This window comes from Urocampus carinirostris, chromosome 18, assembly GCF_059441175.1.
Source record: "Urocampus carinirostris isolate Australia breed hairy pipefish chromosome 18, RoL_Ucar_1.0, whole genome shotgun sequence".
NCBI lineage: Eukaryota > Metazoa > Chordata > Actinopteri > Syngnathiformes > Syngnathidae > Urocampus > Urocampus carinirostris.
The window spans coordinates 24,686,154-24,708,718 of record NC_142366.1 but is presented as its reverse complement, the minus strand read 5'-3'; the positions used below and the strand labels follow the sequence as shown (position 1 = coordinate 24,708,718).

General features: G+C 41.0%; 3 protein-coding genes across 14 annotated transcripts in view; all 3 read right to left on the bottom strand.

The window, feature by feature from the left end:
- Positions 1-6,173, bottom strand: part of ift74 (intraflagellar transport 74) — a 34,294-nt gene extending 28,121 nt beyond the window's left edge. Inside the window, exons 1-2 of the mRNA XM_088322775.1 lie at positions 5,904-6,173; positions 2,504-2,642 (exon numbers count right to left, since the gene is read on the bottom strand). Coding sequence (XP_088178901.1) covers positions 2,504-2,642; positions 5,904-5,965 — 201 coding nt within the window. The 5' untranslated portion in view covers positions 5,966-6,173. The remainder of the gene's footprint in view (positions 1-2,503; positions 2,643-5,903) is intronic.
- A 148-nt stretch (positions 6,174-6,321) lies between these two features.
- On the bottom strand, positions 6,322-11,653 carry LOC148348707 (MORN repeat-containing protein 3-like). 2 transcript variants are annotated; one of them, XM_088322777.1, is made up of 6 exons: positions 11,402-11,652; positions 11,164-11,320; positions 10,927-11,084; positions 9,164-9,320; positions 8,909-9,093; positions 6,322-7,184 (listed from the first exon to the last, which is right to left on the bottom strand). In XM_088322777.1, the coding sequence occupies exons 2-6, from the start codon at positions 11,306-11,308 to the stop codon at positions 7,119-7,121; spliced, it is 711 nt and encodes a 236-aa protein (XP_088178903.1). In that variant the 5' UTR covers positions 11,309-11,320; positions 11,402-11,652; the 3' UTR covers positions 6,322-7,118. The 2 variants fall into 2 exon arrangements, with proteins under 2 accessions (XP_088178903.1, XP_088178902.1); XM_088322776.1 differs by having other exon boundaries at positions 11,164-11,653.
- Positions 11,654-13,088: 1,435 nt separating this feature from the next.
- Positions 13,089-22,565, bottom strand: part of LOC148348706 (uncharacterized) — a 92,639-nt gene continuing 83,162 nt past the window's right edge. For 8 of the 11 annotated variants that reach the window (XM_088322146.1, XM_088322148.1, XM_088322141.1 and 5 more), the window contains 5 exons: positions 21,789-21,881; positions 20,218-20,299; positions 18,588-18,700; positions 18,120-18,279; positions 13,089-16,509 (listed from right to left, as the gene is read on the bottom strand). In XM_088322146.1, the coding sequence (XP_088178272.1) occupies positions 16,502-16,509; positions 18,120-18,279; positions 18,588-18,700; positions 20,218-20,299; positions 21,789-21,881 (456 nt within the window). In that variant the 3' untranslated portion in view covers positions 13,089-16,501. The remainder of the gene's footprint in view (positions 16,510-18,119; positions 18,280-18,587; positions 18,701-20,217; positions 20,300-21,788; positions 21,882-22,565) is intronic. The other 3 variants (XM_088322147.1, XM_088322145.1, XM_088322142.1) reach the window with 2 other exon arrangements.

Below are 22,565 nucleotides of genomic sequence, written 5' to 3'. Positions count from 1 at the left end.
AGAGAGCGAGAGAGCACGAGAGAGAGAGCGAGAGAGAGCGAGAGAGAGCGCGAGAGCGAAAGAAAGAAAGAAAGAGAGCGAGCGAGAGAGAGAGAGAGAGAAAGAAAGAGAAAGAGAAGGAGAGAAAGAGAGAGAGAGAATGCGAGAGTGAGAGAGCGAGCGAGAGAGAAAGAAAGAAAAAGAGAAAGAAAAAGAGAAAGAGAAAGAGGAGAGAAAGAGAGAGAACGCGAGAGCGAGAGAGAGAGAAAGAGAGAGCGAGAGAGAAAGAGAGACAGAGAGAGAGAGAAAGAGAGAGAGAGAGAGAAGGAAATGCCTTGCGCTGTGTGCAGGGATCCGCCCACCTGTACTGCTCACCCAATCAAAGTCCTTTGCCGGCGTTTTTATTTATCAATTTAAATGTTTTTTTTAGCAAACTTCTGCATGAAGTTGCTTCGTCTTTATATGGACCAAAATCGGGATGAAATCACTTGACTTTGGAGATGTGCAATAGTTACATTTTATTTCGGAGCCATACGTACTCATGAAAAGAGCCGTATATGGCTCCCGAGCCATGGGTTCCCTACCCCTGACATAAGGTCTCAAAGGGCTGTACAGAGCACAACAACAAAATAACTAGTAAAATATAACATCAGCTTAATAAAATATTTTTGTCGGAACGGAAATATGTTAAGCGAAATATGTAAAAATCAAATATGCAACTTGGTTTACATAGAATCCAAATGCCAAATATGATAATATTAAATATTGTAAAGTCCATACTCGGGTAAAAAACTAAATTGGAGCTAGATAAATAGCTAAAATAGTAAAAAAAAAAAAAGATCAAATGTTAACTCGATAGCAGGCAAAAAAATGTAAAACGCTAGGTAGATAGCATGCTAAATAGCTAAAAATGTGCGAAAATAGCTAGCTACAAAGCTAAAGAAAAAAAAAGTAGCCAGATAGCTAGCTAAAAAAAACTGCACATTTTTTGCTCATTCGCTTTATGAAACCCAATTACGGGATTGAAGTTTTTTTGTACCACTAGGAGGCACTACATATTACACAGGGTCCCTTGAGACTAACACTGCTCCAAATTTTACACTTTGAGCGCTGACCTTCATGACATTAATATTGTGTCTAAGATTCTCCTTGGACAGAAATGAAATGTGCGCGTCATTTTAATAAAACGAACGCAATGTTAACTTTATGATTTCTCGACTTGATTTTGTGACCATTAATTTTCTCTTTCTTATTAAGGTTTACAACAGGGGTTGGGAACCTAAGCCATATATGGCTCTTTCATTGAGTATGGATTTCATCAGACAAAATTTAATACCATGCAAATGTTCTCTTCTCATGAAGAAAATCCGCAGAACAAGCGATGTGAGGAGCTATGCAGAGCGCACGCACTTCCTCCGGTCTCTCGCCCTGCACCTAGTTTGCAGAATTTGGTGACATTTTTACAAAATAACTTTGCTCGCACCCTGTTATTAAAACCACTATTTAAGACAAAACGAGCCAAAACACTCTTAAGTAACTGCGGGAGGGAAATACATTTTAAGTGCTGTTTATATGGGATACAGGCTCTAACACACGGGGGTCAAACAGGGGGCCCGCGGGCCAGATCAGGCCCGCTGAGGGATTGAATCCAGCCAGCGAGATAACGCTTAGAGAAGTGCAAGAGAAAAACGAGCTGCACGTTGAAATATGTCCACTTGATATTGTCAAACCAGGTGCCTCTCACAAACGTACTTGTTTTTATTTCTCTCTCTCTCTCTCTCTCTCTCTCCCTTTTTCTCTCACTCTCCATCTCACTCTCTCTGTCTCTTTTTCTCTTTGTCTTTTTACTTAATTTTGCTTTCTCTTCCATTTTTACTTTTGTCTCTTTTGCTTTCCTCATCTCTCCTTCTCTCTTTCGATTTCTCTCTCTCTCTCTATCTCTCTCCATTTCTTTCTCTTGAATCTACTAGTCCGGACCCCGAGAGAATGTTTGTTCTAGCGTGTGGCCCCCAGAGTTAAAATGAGTTTGACACCCCTGCTCTAGCATTACTATTTCATAGATTTGATCAGTTGGCTGGCAACCAGTTCAGGGTGGCCCCTGCCCACTGCCTGATGATTGCTGGGATGGGCTCCAGCACCCCCGCGACCCTACTGAGGATAAGCGGTGCAGCTAATGAGATGAGATGAGATTTGATCAGATCATCAAATGTCACACACTGAAATTAAATGCACAGAAGAATAAGCTTTTGTCTGGAGAGCAGGTTTAGTGGAATTTTGTCCCAAAATATATGGTGAGGCTCTTTCCTCCCCTCCCCAAAATAGGAAAATATTTTGCTATTACTTGAGTCAAAAGGGTTCTCAACCCTCGGTGTACAGTATATGTAATATTAAACCGATATTATCATAGTTGCATATAATCCAGAGGGGGAATATTGACAATATATTCGTCATTGGTGAGTATTTCTGCGACAATGAATCGTCTCCAGAAATTCCCAATCCTAACATTCCTAAATCCTGGCCTTACTCCGGTTGGGATGCGCATGGATGTCGGCGGAGGTCGAGCAGCCGTCAAAGGTCTTCCGCTTTCCGGTACCGCCGAGCCGGTCCGACTCATAGGCCGACCCATACTGGAAGGAGGACGCTGACTTGCCATGGTGCCCAACCTGTAATTGTATCGAATATTTGGACCAGTATTTTGCAGCCGGGGAAGGGAATGTTGTACTTGACATCCAGAGCACTGGGCAGAAATCACATCACATCAACACCAGTTATCATAGAAAATTTCAAATGTATTAAACGGTGAAATGGTTTCAGGGTTAACGTTTTTTCCTCATTTAACTTAAAATATTTGGGATTATATTTTTCAAAATTGCTAAATTTTCACAATATGAAGATTATTAATACAATTAGGAAATGCTACAGTAGTGAGCTTCTGGAAATGCAGGGAGAGGCACGCAATTCTCTTACCTCATAAATGAAGACAATAGTGAGATCAAGTATTGAGATTGTGCACACACCTAAGCCCCAAACATTTGAATTTCCTATATTTTTAGCAATCTACCAGCAAGTTGAGCCATCCAGTCAACAACAGCCGATTGTTCCCCTTATTTAGCAATAATAAACCTTACAAAAACAACGTGACCAGTGTTCCCTCTAAACTGCACAAGTGCGCAATTGCGCACTGCTCGCACATTCTCAGCGCACAAGAAAATCTAGCCAGAGCACAAAAATCAGGGATCAAAATTACAAATTAAGAAGCGATCTAAATCAAAGTTACAGTGCATGAAGGTCAAAATACACGGGTTCCCCTGACGTTGTGTCCTAAATGCGGTATTTTAAAGTCGAGTCGAGGTAGAACGAAGTTGAGTAAAGTTAGTAGAGAACCGGCTTCTTCGGCTCGGCTCACCAAAAGGAACCGGCTCTTTCGGGTCCTAAACGGCTCTTCGGGTTGTTTTTGCTTCTTTAATCCCAACATGACCAAATAGTATGTAAAATGATGCACAACATGACTTAAAGGAAGGGGGGAATAGAACAAAAAAGAAAAAGATACCAAAATGAAAAAGTAGTGAAAAGCTGAGAAAAAAAGAAACAAAGGGAAGAGAAAAAAAAGGAAAAATTTAGAAAAAAGCCAGAAAAGAAGAAAAAGAAATGCAGGCAAAATGTAAATAGAGAACAAAAAGAAAAAAGTTACAAAAAAGTAGAAAAAAAAACACGGAAAAACGAAGAAAAAGTTTGTGTTGCATTCAAATAATCTCCAATGATATCAAGTGAATCTTGTTGCCAACATTGTACTTCCACTCAAAAAATGTGATTAAATACAGTTCTGTATCGTGCAACTGACTCAATAAGCACCCAAAAATGTTAGTATTATGCGACAAAATATATCAGGGAAAAAAAGGAAATGGATATCTTGTAAAAGAATTGTAAGAACAAGCGACGTTTGTAGGCCGTCCAACCTTTGCAATAGTACATGAGTCAATTCATTCAAAAGAGAAAAATTGTTTTGCATTGCATTGTAACGTGATGTCAAGTTTTGGACATGTTTGATCATGACTTAGTTGCCACACTTGGGATTTCTGTTGCTCACTGTTGTTTCAAGCCTTGCTCACCCACTTTGTGTGAACGCTCAGACCCCTGGAAAATGACAGGGAACATTGAACGTGACACTTATTTACAGACTATGTAAACTATGAAACATTATAATTTTTGTAAACAATTCCATTTTATTTACCAAATAAAACAACTCAATTCTTTCAGCATCTTTAATGGTTCTTTTCCCACTTGCAGTAAATCCAGTGTTGCTTATACGTAGCGGTATATTTAAAAAAATCCCTCACAAAAATAGCACAATTTGAAAAGCAAGCCGACCGAAGAACATACAGGATATGAGGAAAGCGTATAGCATTGTAGCCCCACCACAAATGTGTGGCTTTATAATTTATTTGGGGAAAATAAATGAGATTACTATCCATTAAAAATAGTTTTTAATGTAAAACACACACATACATACATGCAAATTTAGATACATATATATATACATTCGTGTATATGTATTTTAAACACCAGCAGTTGATAGAAGATTCGAGTAGGCACATGATTAACAACTGGCCCAAGGCATAAGCGAATCTTTAGGGCATCGCAACCACTAGGGGGCGTCAAACAGCAGTTAACTCAATTTGTTTCGTGTGATTTTTGATGTAAACTATCAAATATTGGGCAGCACGGCGGCGCAGTGGTTAGCGCATGTGCGGCACAGTTCTAAGGTCTTGGGAACCTCCTGTGCGGGTTCCAATCCAGCTACCCGACTTCCTGTGCGGAGTTTGTATGTTCTCCCCGTGCTTGCGTGGGTTTCCTCCAGGCACTCTGGTTTCCTCCCACATTCCAAAGACATGCATTTCAGGCGGATTGGCTGGTCCAAATTGTCCCCCCCCGTGTGACCTGTGATTGGCTGGCAACCAGTTCAGGGTGTCCCCTGCCCACTGAGGTCTAGGCCTCCTGAAGTCCACCATCATCTCCCTGGTCTTGGTGGTGTTCAGGTGCAGGTGGTTAGCGCTGCTACATGAGACAAAATCCTGGATACATTCCCTGTACTCCTCCTCTTGTCCACTCCTGATACATCCCATGATAGCACCGCGACACTACTGAGGATAAGCGGTGCAGCTGATGAGATGAGATTATCAAATATTGCCCTGCGACTGGCTGGCAAGCAGTTCAGGGTGTCCCCTTCCCACTGCCTGAAGAGAGTTTACTGAGGATAAGCGCTGCAGATAATGGATGGATACTATCAAATACATGTCCATTCACAAATACGTTAACAGACTAATATCCTAAATACGAGGACTTTGTACTGTATACATTTTGAATATTTAGGGTAAATAAATCCCAGGCTGCTCTTTTACTTGAATTGTGTACAATTTCAGATTATAAATCACAGATTAAACGTGCCTGGCTGCGCTTTAAGGTTTTAGGTATTGATTCCCGTGTGGCCACTAGAGGGAGTCACTCACTTTGCTAAATATTTATTAGGAAAAAAAAGTTCTTTAGATGTGCAAATTCACTGAAACAGCTCATATCGATTACTTTAAGTGTATTCGTGAAAGCTGAGTAGAACATGGAACATGTTGTAGGAAAACATCACATTCTTCGAGGTTTATGTTTTAGCTGTGTTAGCTTGCACGGTGTCCATGCTAGTGCAGCTAACACGCCTATAACACAACTTTAGAAGATTGTTGTGATGCTAGAACATATTATTGGGGTCAATTGTGTGTGCAGGTTTCAATGGTTTCAATGTAGCTCCTGTACGCTTGTTTTCACGTTTCCCTGTCACTTTAGCATATATATACTCGTACGCCAGAAGCACCAAGCTAAAAGGCCGTCCACTCGCTATCATAACAACAACATTGAAAATAAGGGAAGATAAATACCTTAAATGCTTTCGTCGGTATCCCCGATAGTTCAAGAAAAATCGATATTTGGAGGTTAGCATTACAGCTAGCAAAACATTCTCCGCCTGAAACCATTAAGTTAATGAACGTTGCCGCGGCAACCTTTTTTCTTCGCGGATAACGCGACGTCGCCTGAACACGAAACTGGCACTAGCGCTCTTAGCGATCGATTTGAAGAATGACAACCTTTTTTTTTTCATGCGCTGTGCAGTTTTCTCCAATACTGTTCGTAAAAATACGACATTTGCTTCACACTGGCGTATTTATCGCCATTGTGTACTATATTTAATTTGACTGTACTTTGATGACGTGCACGAATACAAATTTGATGAGCTTTATATAAAACCCGATGCCATCGTCACATGAAAAGTGCAGCTTTAAAAGAAGGAACCCCAGAAGCATTCAACATTTTATATCAAAACACAATCCAATAGAATGTCAGGGTCTTCTTTTGTGTCACCAACCCATACATTGAAAACCTTGAGGGAACAGCATTCCAGTATTGTTACTAAAGGATTTTATACGATTGACTCATAATGCAATGAAGATTTTCACTGAGTGGGCTTTAGTTCAATGTACAAGGTCAGGGCAGGCTGTTCATATTTTGTCTAGGGAATTTTTATAACAGGACTCGTGGAGGCGACGTTTTTTTGAGAATTCAGACATCAAGGCGCGGTGTTGTGAGAACGATAGGAGCAAGCAATTCCTTGGCACGCCCATAGGAGGAGCCGGCACACCATCTTGCGGGGAGACGTGGGCCAATAAGAGAAAGCTAAAAGACTTCAGAAGAAAGCTTCACACAGACTTCAACGTCACTTCGTCCGTCTTCGATGGAGTACGCTTAGTTCTTTTGTTAGGGAAAATAAATGTCGGCTATCTTGTTCATTTTTCTCTCAAAAAACGAGCGTGCATAAATTGTTGGGTGAACGTAGGTTGTGTTTGGTTAATGGAGTCAGATAACTCATTGGTAAATGGTACACTTTGGTAATTAATTCCCAACATGACAAGTATTGAAAAGACAAACCCCTGAAGAAAATCGAGTCCTCTGTACATCTCAGACAATGTTGTTTCGGCCGAGTCTGGGAATTCCATTGCTCGTTTCACAAATCGTGCTATTATCACAAAATGCCAACATTTTTTCGGAGGCCTTTGCAGGAATATTTTTATTCACGTTGCCGGCCATCTGGATTTCCATCAACTTTCATCGACGCATGCCGACTCTGCTTCCCGTAAAACTGTTTGCATGTCCATTAGTGTGATCTAGAGTGGGAGAAGAAAAGAAACATAGCAGTCACAACTATTCGTTAGACCAGTGTTTCTCAACTGGTGGGTCGGGACCCGTTTTATGTGGGTCCTCGGCCTCGTCTTTGGAAAAATCACGCCAAGGAGAAGAAAAAACAAAGAGTCGATTACACTCTTAACAGTAAATGGTCTGCATTTCTATAGCGCTTTTCAAGTCAATGAAGACCTCCCAAAGCGCTTTACAATCTGCTTCACACTTACCCATTCACACACACACACTCACACACCAATAGGGAGTCAGCCATGTAAGGCGCCGACCTGCTTATCGGGGGCATTAGGGATTCAGTGTCTTGCCTAAGGACACTTTGACATATGACACGGAGAATCCGGGGATCGAACCTGCGGCTTATTTATCCCTAGATGAGAGCTTTACCTCTTGAGGTAAAACGAAGCGCAAGAGAAAAATGAGCTGCAGGTTGAAATATGTCCACTAGATGCTGCCAAAGCTCGGTGCCTCTCACAAACGCTGTACTTATATTTCTCTCTCTATCTCTCTCTTTTATTTGAATGAAGTATTTACTTTCTTTATTCCTTCCATGTTTCAATGTGTCCATTCATTCGGTACTTTCCCAGTAATGTTTCCAAGTGCCCTTGAACCTGCCATATTTTATCAGACCACCTGCAAAATTCGGTTCGATCACGTCTGAACAAAAAGTTTCTTGTAAGGATGTCCCTCCCTTGTCATTTGAGTTGAAAATTATGTTAAGTTTCATTTTCTATTTTGTCAAATCTTTTCTTTTCCTATGAGAGAGGGTTGATACAATCTTCGATACCTATTGGAGGGAATACTGCTCCGTACCAGCTTATACTCTGTTTTATTTATTTGTAACTTGGTCATGAAAGTCCCCAACTGAACTGCTGTCTTTAGCACTTTTTGTCTTCGTCCAAATCCCAGAAATTGAACATTTAACGAGACACGGAATGTCTACATCAACAATGGCGATTATGCCATGCTCGAGTATAAACGGTACTTTTGCTGGTCCTTTTGTGCATGTTAAAACGGTTAATGTATTAAATCATATCCATTTTAAACTGCTCTATTGTTTCAATGGATACATTTAAGAAGTGGGTTGTTTTTCCGTAATTGGGTCGCAGCTTGTCATTTAGGTGGAATTGCGGGTCCTGAAGTCAGACCACTTGAGGACCAGTGTGTCCGCCTAGAGCAGGGGTCACCAATATTTCAAAGCTGAGAGCTATTGTTGTGGATTAACTAAGTCAGCAGCCTTCGAGCTAACAACAGACATCTGGCAGGATCTTATGAGATAATGTTGATACAAGAAATCACAAGTTGGTGACTAACTGAGCCGAGGCCGGAAAAAAACACTTTTGATTCTGAGAAAAACATCACGTGATCTTGTTGAACACAGTATAAATGCCAGCGTCTCTCGGACGAATTTCGAACGTGGCTTGAATGCTACTGAACGAATGCAATAAAGAGCGTTCCCTTTCCGCCGTATTTCTGTCTCAGCGTATATTTTGGGGCGATGACCAACAACGTCCTCTCCAAAATAAGTGGCGCCCGACTCGGAAATCGAACCAACAACATCCTCTGAAACTACTTTCTGGTTACCGACTAGCTTAATGGGCTACCAGTTTGATATGCATTTCTAATCATGTTATTGCCCGACTTTAAATAGACAAGAGAATATTGCAACGCGAGTAGGATGCAGTGCAAATGTTACCTGTGGGATGGGATATTTGGTGGGGTACGGTGCCGTTTCCCGCCCAAAATCAGACAGGGTGCCACACTTTGCATCACCTTCTACCCAGAGGCCTTCATAAATGAGACCTTTGTCGGCATAGTAGTACTTTCCGTGACCGTTTCTCTTGCCGTTTCTCCAAGATCCTTCATACCAGTTCCCATTGGCTTCAACATACAATTTATAAATTAGATCTTTAGTGACATTCGCTCATGATGATTCGAAAAAAAATCTTACCAAACTGAATGACGCCGGCGCCATCTTCCTTATCCCATAGCCATTCTCCCTCGTAGAGATCGCCACATTTAAAGGTGAGCCTCCCCCAACCGCTGCGATTGTCCTCGCTCCACTCTCCCTCGTAGGTTGCGTGGGCATAGAAAAAAGAACCGTGTCCCTACAGAGATGATACAGAAGAGGGAATCCGTTTACTCGCAGGAGCATTAAAACATTTGAATTCCTACGTCCCAAAAGTAGAAAATAAGTGATTCGATTATCCAACAATCATTGTACGATGACACCCACACAAGGGCGGCACGATGAACCGAAATCTAATCGATATTGCAATGCGACCTAGTGCGATTGTGTGATCGCAAGACACTGCGCCTGCACAAACTCCCCAGAAGAGGGCGCAGTTTTCTTAAGGTTAAGCAGGGGTCTCATACTCAAATGACTTGGGGGCACAAAATACATTTCAAAAGTAATAAATGTGCTCATTTATTTTAATGTATATTGTCCTGCACTTCAAGATGGCACGATAGCTTAAAAAAGAATTTCTGCAAGTGTGCTCAGCAGCAAAACTTTAGATTGTGAACCATATGCAGGGTTGAAAATTTCGACTGAACTACCGAAACGTACGTAGTCTGCGCGGCCCTTTGAGACTTCTTGTGATTAAGGGCTAGACAAATAAACATCACTTGAAATCGTGTAATATACATGGACCAATGGCAAATTCTATTTGTATGAAAATCAAACAATTAGTAATAATATTCATTCACGTAAGCTGCACTAACATAAAAAACTTACATATGAAGGCGGCGCCATAAACTATCATCCTGGGGGCCGCAATTGGTTCTTGGGCTGCAAGTTTGAGACTACTGGTTTAAAGCATGTCAATATGATTACCCCTCAAGTTGTCTTCATTTTAAGGACCATTTTTCTAATACAACTTGCATAAAAATGGGAATGAAAACTACATTTTTCTAGTGTATTATGCCCCACAGTGAAAAGTTCTAGGGTTCAATTCCATCTACTCCATCAACCTCCCTGTGCCTATGGGAGTTTCCTCCCACATTTTGGCTCCAGCTCCCCTGTGACCCTAGTGAGGATAAACGGTGCAAGAAATGGATGGATGGATCATATAGAGTGGATTTTTCCAAGATTTTAACAACCCATTAGCAGGTCATTTTCACTTGAGGACAACAGGAGGTTTAAGTACGTAAAAAAAAAACAGAAAATGTTCTTTTTTTGCAGTAATAGTCTGGAAATTAGTTTTTTTAACCCCCCCGAGATCCTGCAGCCCTAAATCATACTAAAGAGGCAATAAATTGTATTTACCGGAGAAGTCAGGACCAAACCTAGCTTTGTACATCATTTCTTGTTTGGTATTTGTAGCCTATACCTAAGTACTTGCGATAACTGTTTACCTGACTGCCCATTTTGCACATCTGGTTAGCTGCTCCTCTTGCACTCTTTGCACTATTGTACAATACTATACATAGCTATAATCATTTAGTATATTATTAGTACTTCAATACTCCAACTCAATACAACATTTTATTTATATCCGTACATTTGAGGAAACTGTGCGGGTCAGATGTATCGACATTTCGTTCCATATACACGTGTACAAGAATGACAATAAAGTAGATCTGAATCGGAATCTGAATCTAAATTGTCATTGAACACCATTACTGACATCTTAAATTTCGTCTAAATCAAAAAACCATGAAAGCACAAAAGACGCGGTGTTTGTTTGGGATGCGATTTATGGACATACGTACGTGTTTCATTCCGTTCTTCCACTCTCCACAGTACTGCGTCGTATACTTTTCAGTCTCCGGTCGCAGTATACTGTAGATGCCGTAGCCTTCCTGCTTCCCAAATTTCCACTCTCCGTTGTATATAGCCCCGGTTGACTTCCACTCTTGGGTACCCCAACCTTTAGCCATTGTACGTGAACATTTGTTAAGCAGCCATTTCATTTTTGACGCGATTTTGGGTCATGAACATCAACTCACCGTGTTTTTTATTGTCCAGCCACTCCCCGGTGTAGTTATCTCCATTGACGGCGAATAGGGTTCCACGAAGGCCAGATTTCTTTGCTGTGTTGTCTAACACGTTCGTACGGGGTAGACCGAGGCGAGTTTTTTTCAGGAACGGCATTTCCGAAGTTACCTGTACATTAATATTGCCAGATATACACAGTGGCATCTACCATTTGATGTCATTTAAACCTGAGGAAGTGAAGTCATTTACCAACAAGCAAATTGGCTTGCTATCTGGTAGATGGACCCAATCTCCAAAGGAGGTGGTCAAAACACTGTAGGGAAATTCACATTCAATTGTATTGCCCCTTTTTATGGTTTAGGCCAAGAACCTGTCAGAAATTACCAAGTAGCCTTATAGGTATGGAAATATGCTTGGTGTACTTGGGATGTAACATTTTTTAATAATAACTGTTGTGGTGAAGGTATTCCTCATTAAGAACGGAGCAAGAAACCTGACATTGAGCTGGTTGAACGATATGATGATAAAACAAAGCCTCACAAGTCTGTGATGGCGAATGATGTCAGCATATGACAAAGAATGTGATCACATTCAGAGCTATTGCAAAAAGGTTTCCATTGCATGCATTTGGAATTGCCTTTCTATCAGTTGCGAACACATCAGCCGAATAATTTAGCAGTTGCTACTCACCAAGATTGCAGTTTTTCCCAAGTGTGATCGTAGTTTTCCTTTAGGTACCCCAGCCTCATCACACGCTAGCTTTCAGAAATATAGAGGCTCCAGATTTAACCAAGTTTTGATATCAACCATCAACAAAAGTTAACAAAAGCATTTCCTCTTCCCCTCAGGATTCCTACAGCCTTTTTCATGGCCATTCAAGCACTTTTAAAGACTTTCAGAGCCAGTTTTCCAATTTCTCAATATCAATAAAAGAGAAAAATCCAGGTGTAATAATGTATTTTACAAAGACATTCACCTGTGATTTAAATATATGAGTTTTAATTTTGCATTTATCCATCCAGTTTATTAAATCTTCAATAAATTTTATATATTTGTTTTGAGAAAAGAAACTCTCTCCTAAGGAGTGTTGGCTATAATAACAGTAATATGTAGCTTCCATTTTCTGTTGCAGGAAGTTCTTCCCCATGACAATTTACTTTAATAAATTGCATGGCCCATAAGAGATGTCCATCATGAACACATTTCATAGTGCCCTGTTTAGATGCAGAACGCACCTGTTTTCTTGGGCGCGGCCCATAGGGAGCAGTACCACTTCATATGGCAATGCTGTTCACGCTCATTTGGGAGAAATGCAGAAGAAATGCAATGGAAAAGCGAAGCCACCAGAGCAGTGTCAGCGTCAATTTTAAGGATATTTGTTGAGAAACATTGCAACAAACTCAAGCATTTACAAGCACTTCAAATTGAAGCACTGACAATCATAATATAAACATTTTCCCATCACAGTATGATTGAACTTTTGTTACAAGCTGTTGTTATTTTATTGTCATAGACAAATATCTTATTGACTTTATTTGCCAATTCATTTTGCCGATAGGGCAGCACGGCACAGTTCTGAGGTTATGGGATCGAACCTCCTGAGTGGAGTTTGCATGTTCTCCCCGTACCTGCGTGGGTTTCCTCCGGGCACTCCGGTTTCCTCCCACATTCCAAAAACATGCATGTCAGGTTAATTGGCCGGTCCAAATTGTCCCTAGGTGTGAGTTTTCTGTCTCTGTGTGCCCTGCGACTGGCTGGCAAGCAGTTGAGGGTGTCCCCTGCCCACTGCCCGAAGATAGCCGAGATGGACTCCAGCACCCCCACGACCCTACTGAGGATAAGCGGTGCAGATAATGTATGGCTGAATTTTGCAGATGTTGGGGATTTTCCGTTGTCTTGTTTTCCAACCACAATCTCGAAACCAATGCAACTGAAATCCATTTTAATCTCATGTTTATTCGTCACATCACTAACAGTCACAATAAACACTTTTTGTCCAAGCAGAAAAAAAAAACCTCAGAAAATAAAGCGACACAAAAACAAGGAGGTTCTGTCAATGACAAGGTACGTCTACCGAACACATCCTATTGTTTCGTCAGCATGCTCTTCAGGTTTACGACGGTTATTAAGGAGCGATTAGGTTTATATTTGCCTGCGACGAGTTCACCTTCGGGAGATGAAGCGTTCGCTCAGGTGCGATGTGACGCAAGCCGAACCTGCACAGCAAGAGTTCACGTTAACTGCTTCTAGATTGGAACCATGCAGGGTAATGATATGTTAGAACATGGAGAAGTCAAATTCTGCAATGTGGGATGAGGCATCCGACATAAAGTTTCGTTTCTTTCCCCCAAAAATTGTCGTTTTTTAAAAAAAGTCTTCAATTAGGAAAAAAAAACATGCCCACTTTGAGTTAATGCCATAACCCAAACGATGGTTACCATTTTTGTTAAGCAGAACAGCTGTGAGGCGAAAGGAACGCAATCATAAATACAAAAAACAAAACAAAAATGTCTTAAGACATTCTTTCACTTCAAGGGCCCTCGAAAGAGGCTCACATTTGTTAACAGTAATTTTCGTTATGATCAACGTTATGATCAAGGAGTCAACCGTGAAAAGCTGCTATTGGTGTTGTTTGTTGTGTTTTTCCGAGAGAGAGCATCAGCAATAAAATATCTATATACATCTGTGTGCAGTCTCAGTGTAGCAGGAAAGAAAAACTGACATCCTTTTACGCATAAGCGACAACAAATAGTGGGATACAGGCCAAGTTCAAGAAACAAAAAATATTGAATGGAACTGGATCACGTGTTCATGTTTATATGCTCCTCAACAGAAGACATTGTTTATGCACAGAATTAAAGAGAATAATCCAAACTAAAAATAAGGTTTGAATGGCCTATAGTACTACAAAAACAGATTTTGTCCTACACTGGTTTTAACGTTTCCCTTTTTGATTCCAAAGTTTGTTCAGGGGAGTTTCGATGGGTTTAAATGCCTCTGGAATTGCAGAACCCAGCATGTTTCAAATGCTTGTGTTAGGACAGTAGATCTTAAAATGATGCGCATTTTACACACGTTCCCATTTGCAGCAAAGCTCGAGTGAAAATGAGTTACATACGTTACAGTGGTTAACTTCAGCTGCAGTTTAAAATGAGGCTATAGTTTATGCATCAATAACCGATTAAAACGTTCATTTATGAATCCCAAATATTTTCTTGACACTCCCAGTCCAAAAAACGACCGCCAGCGTTCTCTTGGAGGTTTGCTGCCCCCAAGTGGACAAACAATCAAACAGAAAATGTTTTTTTGGTTTTTGTTTTATAAAAGGTCTAAAACTCGCTATTAAACGCACAAACAAAAACATAACCGTGAAATAAAAGCGAACGCTATTTGTGTTTGAGACGGCGTTTTTAAAAATCTTTGTTGAATGAAGTCAGGGATTCAAATGACATAACTTGCAAATTTTCGGGTTACTTCTTAGAATGGCGCACTTGACAAAAAACAATGAAAGAGGCACATACTTCTTTACGTTCCTCGTCCCATTCCGCATAAAAAAGAAAGAAAAAAGTAAGTAAACAACCCCCGAACAGCCATGAATTTAACTCGAGAACCGGAATCACATACGTGCTTTACAATCAACTTCAAATCTTAGTTTTGACTTCCTCTCGACACTTTCGACGTTTGCTTCACCTCCAGTATGTGCCTCGGTGCGCGCTTACGTTTGCTATTTTATTATTTTTACATTATCATTTTCACTTTTCTTTCCCAATATTCCCTTTTCAGATAATCAAACTTTTTTTGTGTTTGAATGCCAAAGCAATAATTGTATTTCTTAAGCTTTACGCTAACATGTATTTCAGGGGTCTGGATTTTTTTGGGGCCCAAGGAGCCATATTCGCAAAATATTTGATTATTTATTTTCTTATATTTGGATTTTTTTTTAAAGAGCCATACCAAACATTTAAAGACAAAATTCTTTAAAAAACGCCAACCTCGCTCTCCAGACAAAAACTAGTTTGTCATCGCATTTGATTTCATTGTGTGTCATTAGAAATTTGATAAAATCCATGTCATAAGAATAATGCAATAGCCTGTGTCCCATATCAACACGTATACCACTCTAAACGTGTCTCCCTCCCGCAGTTACTTAAGCTTGTTGAGGCTCATTTTGACCTTCATTTTCATAAATCATGGTTTCAAAACAAGCAGAGTTCTATTGTAAAAAATGTTACCAAAAGACTGCAAACAAAGAAGTCACTGATGTATTTCCATTCGTCATTTTGGACACATGTGAGAGAGAGGGGAGGGTGTTAGGCGTGCAGAGATCCGGCCACCCCTACTGTTCACTTAATCAAATTGCTGTGTGCTCGGCTGGCGTTTTTGGGTGCTTACTGTTGGTGCTGTGGGTTTTTAGCATATAGTGTCTGAACAGTGAACATGCATTTTTTTAATGAGCTTCCATTAAAAGGATTCCATAGCGACATACATCCAAAACTGGGTCTGTTGACTAGTGGAAACTGTGCCCTTTTCATACCTGATCGATCATTTGATGCACTCACCAAACTACTTGAGCTCATCAGAATTGAAATGCCATAGCATGATTTTTCCCGTATAGCTATTTATCTCAAAGCCATACGTACTTATGAAGAGCCTTTAGTTCTTGACCCCTGATATAATGCTAGCACCTTGCAGCAAATTGAGCTGAAAGGATTTTGATGCTATTAGAGACACTTCATTTAGACAAAGGAAGATTATTCACAACAGGGAAAATGCTGCCAAATGTAAGTGTGCGTTCAAACAAAAAACTCCACCCAGGACTTTTAGACAGCTAACTTTTTTTGCATCTATTTCAAACTTCAGCTAACAAATCGAAATCAATTGTTTTAGAATTGAAAAGAGGTCATCAATGCAAACAGCTACTTTTTAGGAGTTGCCACTCAAAAAGCACGACTACAAAGAGTTCAACAGTCTAAAATCTTTGTTTTCTTATCAGTTGTGTATGAGTCCGCCTGTTTTTGTTTCTAAGCTAGCGTGAAACCCACCAGGAAATAAATGAACTTTTGTGACACTAAAACAGATATGAGAACAGGGAGATTTGTATATGGAAGAAGAGGCTGTCCGGATGCCGCGGGGTCCACTCCACACGGTACAAGCTACGAGTCGCGGAAGGGAGACGGCGGGGGGGTCTTTAGTCTTCGGGAGGAGCAGGAGGCCATCTTGTGGGCGCCTTGGTCCGTGCGGGTCGAGCTAGAAACGCTCAATCTGCGGCAGAAAGTTTGGAAAGAGGAAAAGGGGTACGGAAATATAAAGAGGGGGTGTGAGATGAGGGGGGGCAGAGGTACAGCAGAGTTAGATGCCTGCAAGATAAGAAGTCAAAAGATATTGGTGGGATCAGCGATGGGAAACTTCCCCCAAAGACAAAGAATGAACACACAAGAGAGAAAATGACACTACTTACCGGAAATTCCAGATTACAAGCCACTACTTTTTTCCTCTATTTTAAAAACTGAGGCTTTAAGTACTGTTTGGCTTGTTCATCCTCGTTTAAATCATCACGTGCAATATCGTTCTGTGTAAATAGCAGAGTAATACTCAAAGGTGGCGTGCGCGGTTTGAGGTTTCCTAAATAAAGTTGCAAGTAAAATATTTTCTCCATCCGTGAGTTCAAAAAGCCACTTATTTTTCATTTGCCACTACGCCTGCTTTTATCTATATTTCAGCAAAGCTGTTCCGGGCGAAACACATTAGGCTGGAGGATTTGGTTCTGGGAGAGTGCTAGAGCGTGACGTGATGCTCGCCCCGGTGTTTTTGTTAGTGTAGCATGAAAATGGTGAAAGTGAGAAGAGGCCTGTCCAAAGGCCGACCAAACCCTAAGAAGATATGAAATAAATGAATAAATAAATTAAAAAGTTTATCCAAGCACATCTAAGAAGAAGGCTGCAATGATGGCAGGCCAGAAGATGGCGTCAGCAAGTAAAGTTTTAAATTCCATCTAAAAAACTGCAAGCATACAAATATGCATTCAAAACACTACATCTGGATGGTAAATGGTCTGCTTTTCTATAGCACCTTCCAAGTTAATGAAGACCTCCCCCAAAGCGCTTTACAATGTGCTTCACACTTACCCATCCACACACACACACTCACACACCAATAGCGGCCATGCAGCCATGCAAGGCGCCGACTTGCTTATTGGGGGCATTAGGGATTCAGTGTCTTGCCCAAGGACACTTCCACATATAACACGGAGGAAACATGTGTTTGAGAGAAATTGTTCCATGTTTTTGCCAATAATATTCACAGGAGCAAGGAGGGGAGGTTTGACAGTCGGCACTTTACAATGAACTTTTGATATTTCGCCTTTGGCACCCACCAACCGAATCCAATTGAACAGAAGTGGAAATTACTCATCAAAAATGCTACACTTCTCTTAACGTATCAGTGTAAATGTCAGGTTGCTAAAGTTTCCTTACATCAACAAGGAACGATGACAAGTGAATGCAATTGGTTCATTACCACAGCAACCTTCGATGACACGAAAAAAAAACAAATCAGTGACGCAGACCTCATACACGTTTTCCCTTTGAGCAATAGTAAATATGTGATCGCCTTTGTAATTGCCATCTTGAATGTTTAAGTGAGGACAGATTAGGGAGGAGAGGAAAACGGCAAATTTAGATGGGCGCTATGTAAAAAAGGGACTATAAGAGCTCTTTGAACCAAGTTGGGCATCGATAACACATAAGTTATTCAAATATTTTTAAGGACACCTCAAACAATGCATTCCACCTTTGAGCCTGCAGCTTAACATCCGGTAAAGCTTGTTGAGGTTTGTTCTCAAATTTGTGACAGCGGCTTTTAATCAGGTGCACTCTGTCATCTGGAATTTACGGTATTTATTTTTAAAGATAAGCATACGCACACCCCCCCCCCACCCCCACCCAAAGAGATAAGGGTTCTGACTTACTTGACTCTGGAATATGTGCAACCAGGGGTGCCTGAGGCTCGCCAGAGTCACCGGGAGGCACATCCTTCAGTCCGTTCTGGTGAGTGTCGGGGCTAGACACCGGCCCGCATTCCGGACCGAGGGTCCCGACCCCCTCGACTGCCTCTTGGGGCCCCTCGGCCTGCGAACAAAGCAACGGGCGAGTTCACTTCAAAATAAGAGCGAATCCCAAAAGTTTCAGTGACCGGTGACATCGTCCATACACCTATTTGTTTTTCTTAAATATGTTTCAATGTGGGCACATGCGGCTTATAGACAGGTGCGGCTTATATATGCACAAAATGGTTATTTTCCTTTAAAAAATGTACTGGGTGCGGCTTATAACCTGGTGTGCTTTATTGTCATCATTTAACGGTGTACAAAAGATAAAACTGTTGTTTTTTGAAATCTTGTGTTGCAATAGTTATTTCTTGGCGACATGGCACTCACCTTGACACTCCCTCCGCCAGGTGAATGGCTCACATTGTCCAGGGAACCCACTTTGGACTGCGCTTTTTCCTTAAAGTTGATTTTGTGCGACTCGATCTTCACCACGCCACCGCCTGTGGGAAGCGCATCACTCTTTTAGTGCCATTGAATTCAATTCTATACACCTTTTCCATGGCCAAATTTAAGATCTTTTCAAGCACTTTCAAGGCCAATTTTTTCAGTACTTTCAAGAAATCCAGCGCCAGTCAAAACTTCAATTGACCTGATGATTACCATTAAGTCGCTACCTTGCTGCTAAGCACGTGCTTTGTGATACTTCTAGCTATTCCTATTCCAATGGGCTGCTATAAAGTGACATGAATTCTGCCATTTCGCTTCAACAGTGCACGGGCATCTTGGCTACATCAAGCTTGTTTACAACCACAGAAAATACTTTATAGTTGTTGGGTTAGAATTGAGTTCAGTAGGAAAGACAAAAAAAAACAAAGAAAGTACTGTATTTAGAAAAAACAGATAAATGAGACAAATTTGGACATATTGATGACTATGAAGCGGAGTGCATTCAATCTTTCAATCTAAGAGACTGCTAATCTTTTGCTTTTGTTTTTACTTGATTTATTTTGCGTGTTTCTCAGGAGATGTGTCTAAATTTGAGTAAATAGAATTGTAAAAACAATTTCTTTTTTCATCTTGGTATTTATATAATATTTTTAATTCATTGTAGTGCATTTTCAGGGGTGTTGTGTTGTTGTTGAACATTACATCGGTTCAGTGTGTAAACAGATAAAATAGTTTTGTGTTTTGAATATCTGTGAATATTTTAATTTATGATTATGTACTTTTCAGGGATTTCCTGCAAAACTCATGAAATTACGAATTACTAAATAATGTGGTGCATAATGTTTTATTAATAATGTTAATATATCTTTAAGAAAAAAACAAATCTGAAGAGCGGTTTGTGAGCAGGCTTTTTCTGACTGAGGAGATAATTTCTTCTTCATGCCATGAGACTCTTTAACTCCACCCGGGGAGTAATAGCCCACATAAAACCCCACATTTGTATATTACCCTATTTTTATTAAGGTGTGTATTTTCCGTAGCACTATTTAAATACTCTATAGAAAAACATTATATTGGGTATTTTTGTATTCTATATCTTTATTTCATTATCTTATTTTTCAACACAAGGATACTGCTGGAAGTGTGAATTTCCCTAAGGGGATGAATAAAGAATCTATCTATCTATCAATCTATCTATCTCAGTGAGTCTAGACAAAAAACTGGTTTTCTAAATAGAGCTATACCCTTGGGTGCAACCAGTAGGGGGTGGTGACGCTTCACATGACAGGGCCATAATGACAAGCCACCAAAGCAGGCACGTTGGCATCATTATGTGTTTTTTCTTTATTTTGTGGTTTATTGAGTCCGACTGCCAAGAAACACGGCAATAGCAACATTTTCAAGCATTTCCTTACCTTGCAAACACAACATCAAAATTCAAGCATTTTCAAGGATTTCAAGCACCCGTACGAACCCGGCACACATCTTTTTGGGGCCTAGTTAGCGTTTCAAAGAATCTTTAACTTTAGATTCCTGTTAATAAAAAAAAAAAAAAACACTCTTCACTCACCCGGCTTGTGCTTGATGTTGTCCTTCGATCCGCACTTGGACGTCACCTTGCTCAGATCGACCTTTTTGTTGAGAATTTGCACCTGTTTCAAAATTGCACACCACTGTCACCGTTTCGTTACAACAAGAAAGCAGAAAATCATTGTTTCCTCTTAGCCATTGTAGGAAAAAGATAGAGCATTGCGGTGTCAGGCAGAAGGAAGGTTATTTTTAAACGACTCAACTTATCGAGGGATGTACTTTGTAGAAAGGCTTCGAAGGTTCTAGTGCTTCATACTATCAGTGTCCAGTGCGGCAGACACTCAAGTGCACCACACTCTATGCGAGTGTCAAACTACTACGTTTTTACATAATATCTCTCTCTCTCTCTCTCTATTATATATATATATATATATATACTTCCAAATATTTTCCGAGGTAATGCATTATGAAGACAGCGTCTTTTCTTTGACTTCCTGAGCTGTGACGTCACGTGAAGCACATCAGCACCATGGCAAGCCAGTCACCCCATTGTGTTTTACGGAAACGTGGCTCACGTCTAGCATTCCGGACGCTAACGTGGAGCTACCCGGCTTCAGCGCTGTTAGACAGAGACACAAAAGCCTGCGGGAAGCGGAGAGGAGGCGGACTCGCTATCTACGTGAACACGAGGCGGTGTAACCCTGGGTACAAAGATTTCCATCTGCCGCAGGGACGGCAAACTTTTGGCCTAGCGTGTGACGTCATCCACTCCGCTGTTGCTAAACTACGACACAGCACCCCGAGGCCATCCTGTTAATCTGTTAATAAACAATAAAAGGATACTGCTGGAAGTGTGAATTTCCCTACAGGGATGAATAAAGTATCTATCTATCTATTGGTTTATGTGTTGATTCATCGAAAAGGTATTAAGTGTTTTGGGCCAAGTTTTGCTAGGTTATGTGGAGAAATCCCACGCATTTTGTCGCAGGTGGTTGCAACAATGGTACGGCAAATGGCGAGAAGCCGAAAAGGGACCCTCTGGCAAAAATAACACACACACAGAGTTAAACCAGCTAAACCAGCCGAAACACGGCAGGCTGCTCGAGAGGACGAACCGGCTCTGATCGGCAGAAAAAACATGCAGTTAGCAAGTCAACAACAAAACACTACCACGGCAACAAAAGCAATCCCAGTCAGGAGAAAAAACAATGAGCACAAGAGGCTGGCTGGCCAGCAAGCTGACTGCTAACGAGGCTAACCAAGACCATACAAAACTGAAAGCCTTGGGGAGTCTGGATAATACCCGTAGCAAATAACACAAGAGGAAAAGTCACAATCACATACCTATAATGAGGCAAAGGCAAAAAGGAACGCACGCTGTGAACGACAGAAGGTAAACTTCCCCGCACACCTTCTGACCAGAGCAGGCGTGTAGAGTTTTGTTTCATTTATTACATGGTCTGTACAGTCAGACTGCCAAGAAACATAGCCATGGCATCCATTTCAAGCATTTTCAAGCACTTCACCCAAACCTTTCCAAGGCTTTCAAGCACCCGTACGACCCCCGATTCCATCAATCGCCCTGCACTTCCACCATCTGACTGTACTTACATTCCCTCCTCCAGGAACGTGCTTCATATTGTCCTTGGAGCCCAATCGTGCACCGACGTGACTGAAGTCCAGTTTTTGGGAGACTATCTGAACCTGAACCGAGCCGCGTGAACAGCAGAACGGCGGCGGGTGCGGCCATTAGGGAGGAAAGCAGAAGAAGAGAGGAAAGAGGAGAAGGAAAAGCAAAGGTCACTGCCGTAAAGCCCACTTGACTCGGAAAGGGTAGACAGATACTGCATGGTTTGATGTTTCAGGATATTTTCTAGAGATATTACTTGTTTGAACACTTGGGTCAAAAATAATTTAGGTTGGGTCATACCAGTCCACTACTTTGATAAACTTTCTAGGTAGTTTTGTTTCAACCAAGCTATTATTTTGGGTCGGTCTAAATCGGTGGTCCCCAAACGACGGACGGCCTCCTGGTTAGGTCCCTGTGCAACACCAGGGAGCATTTTGCCGCCTTTTTTTTTTTTTTTTTTTTACCTAAAAATAGAACTAAGTCCAGGTGCACATTTTTGGTTGTATCGAAATTTCAACCAGGTGGCAACAGTGAAAGCGCCAAACTAGACTACCAGTGAAATAGATGACAAACGGCATTGCGTTTTAACCCTAACCCACCACCACATTTTTAGTCACGATACCAGAGACGAATGTCAACTTCACATGTTACGATGACAAACGCACCACAAAATGAACATTCGTCTCTGGTACCGTTGTCGTGTAATAATGAAGTAAGAGCTTATCGACATAATGAGGACAAACTTGTTTGGACAGGAA

Excerpts from the sequence above, each read along its gene's own strand:
- LOC148348707 (XM_088322776.1), bottom strand. The coding sequence starts at position 11,356 with ATGCCACTGTGTATATCTGGCAATATTAATGTACAGGTAACTTCGGAA. Across the intron at positions 11,085-11,163 it reads GCTGGACAATAAAAAACACG|GTTGGGGTACCCAAGAGTGG; the intron begins GTGAGTTGATGT and ends CAATGGCTAAAG. Across the intron at positions 7,185-8,908 it reads CCAAATATCCCATCCCACAG|ATCACACTAATGGACATGCA; the intron begins GTAACATTTGCA and ends CTCCCACTCTAG.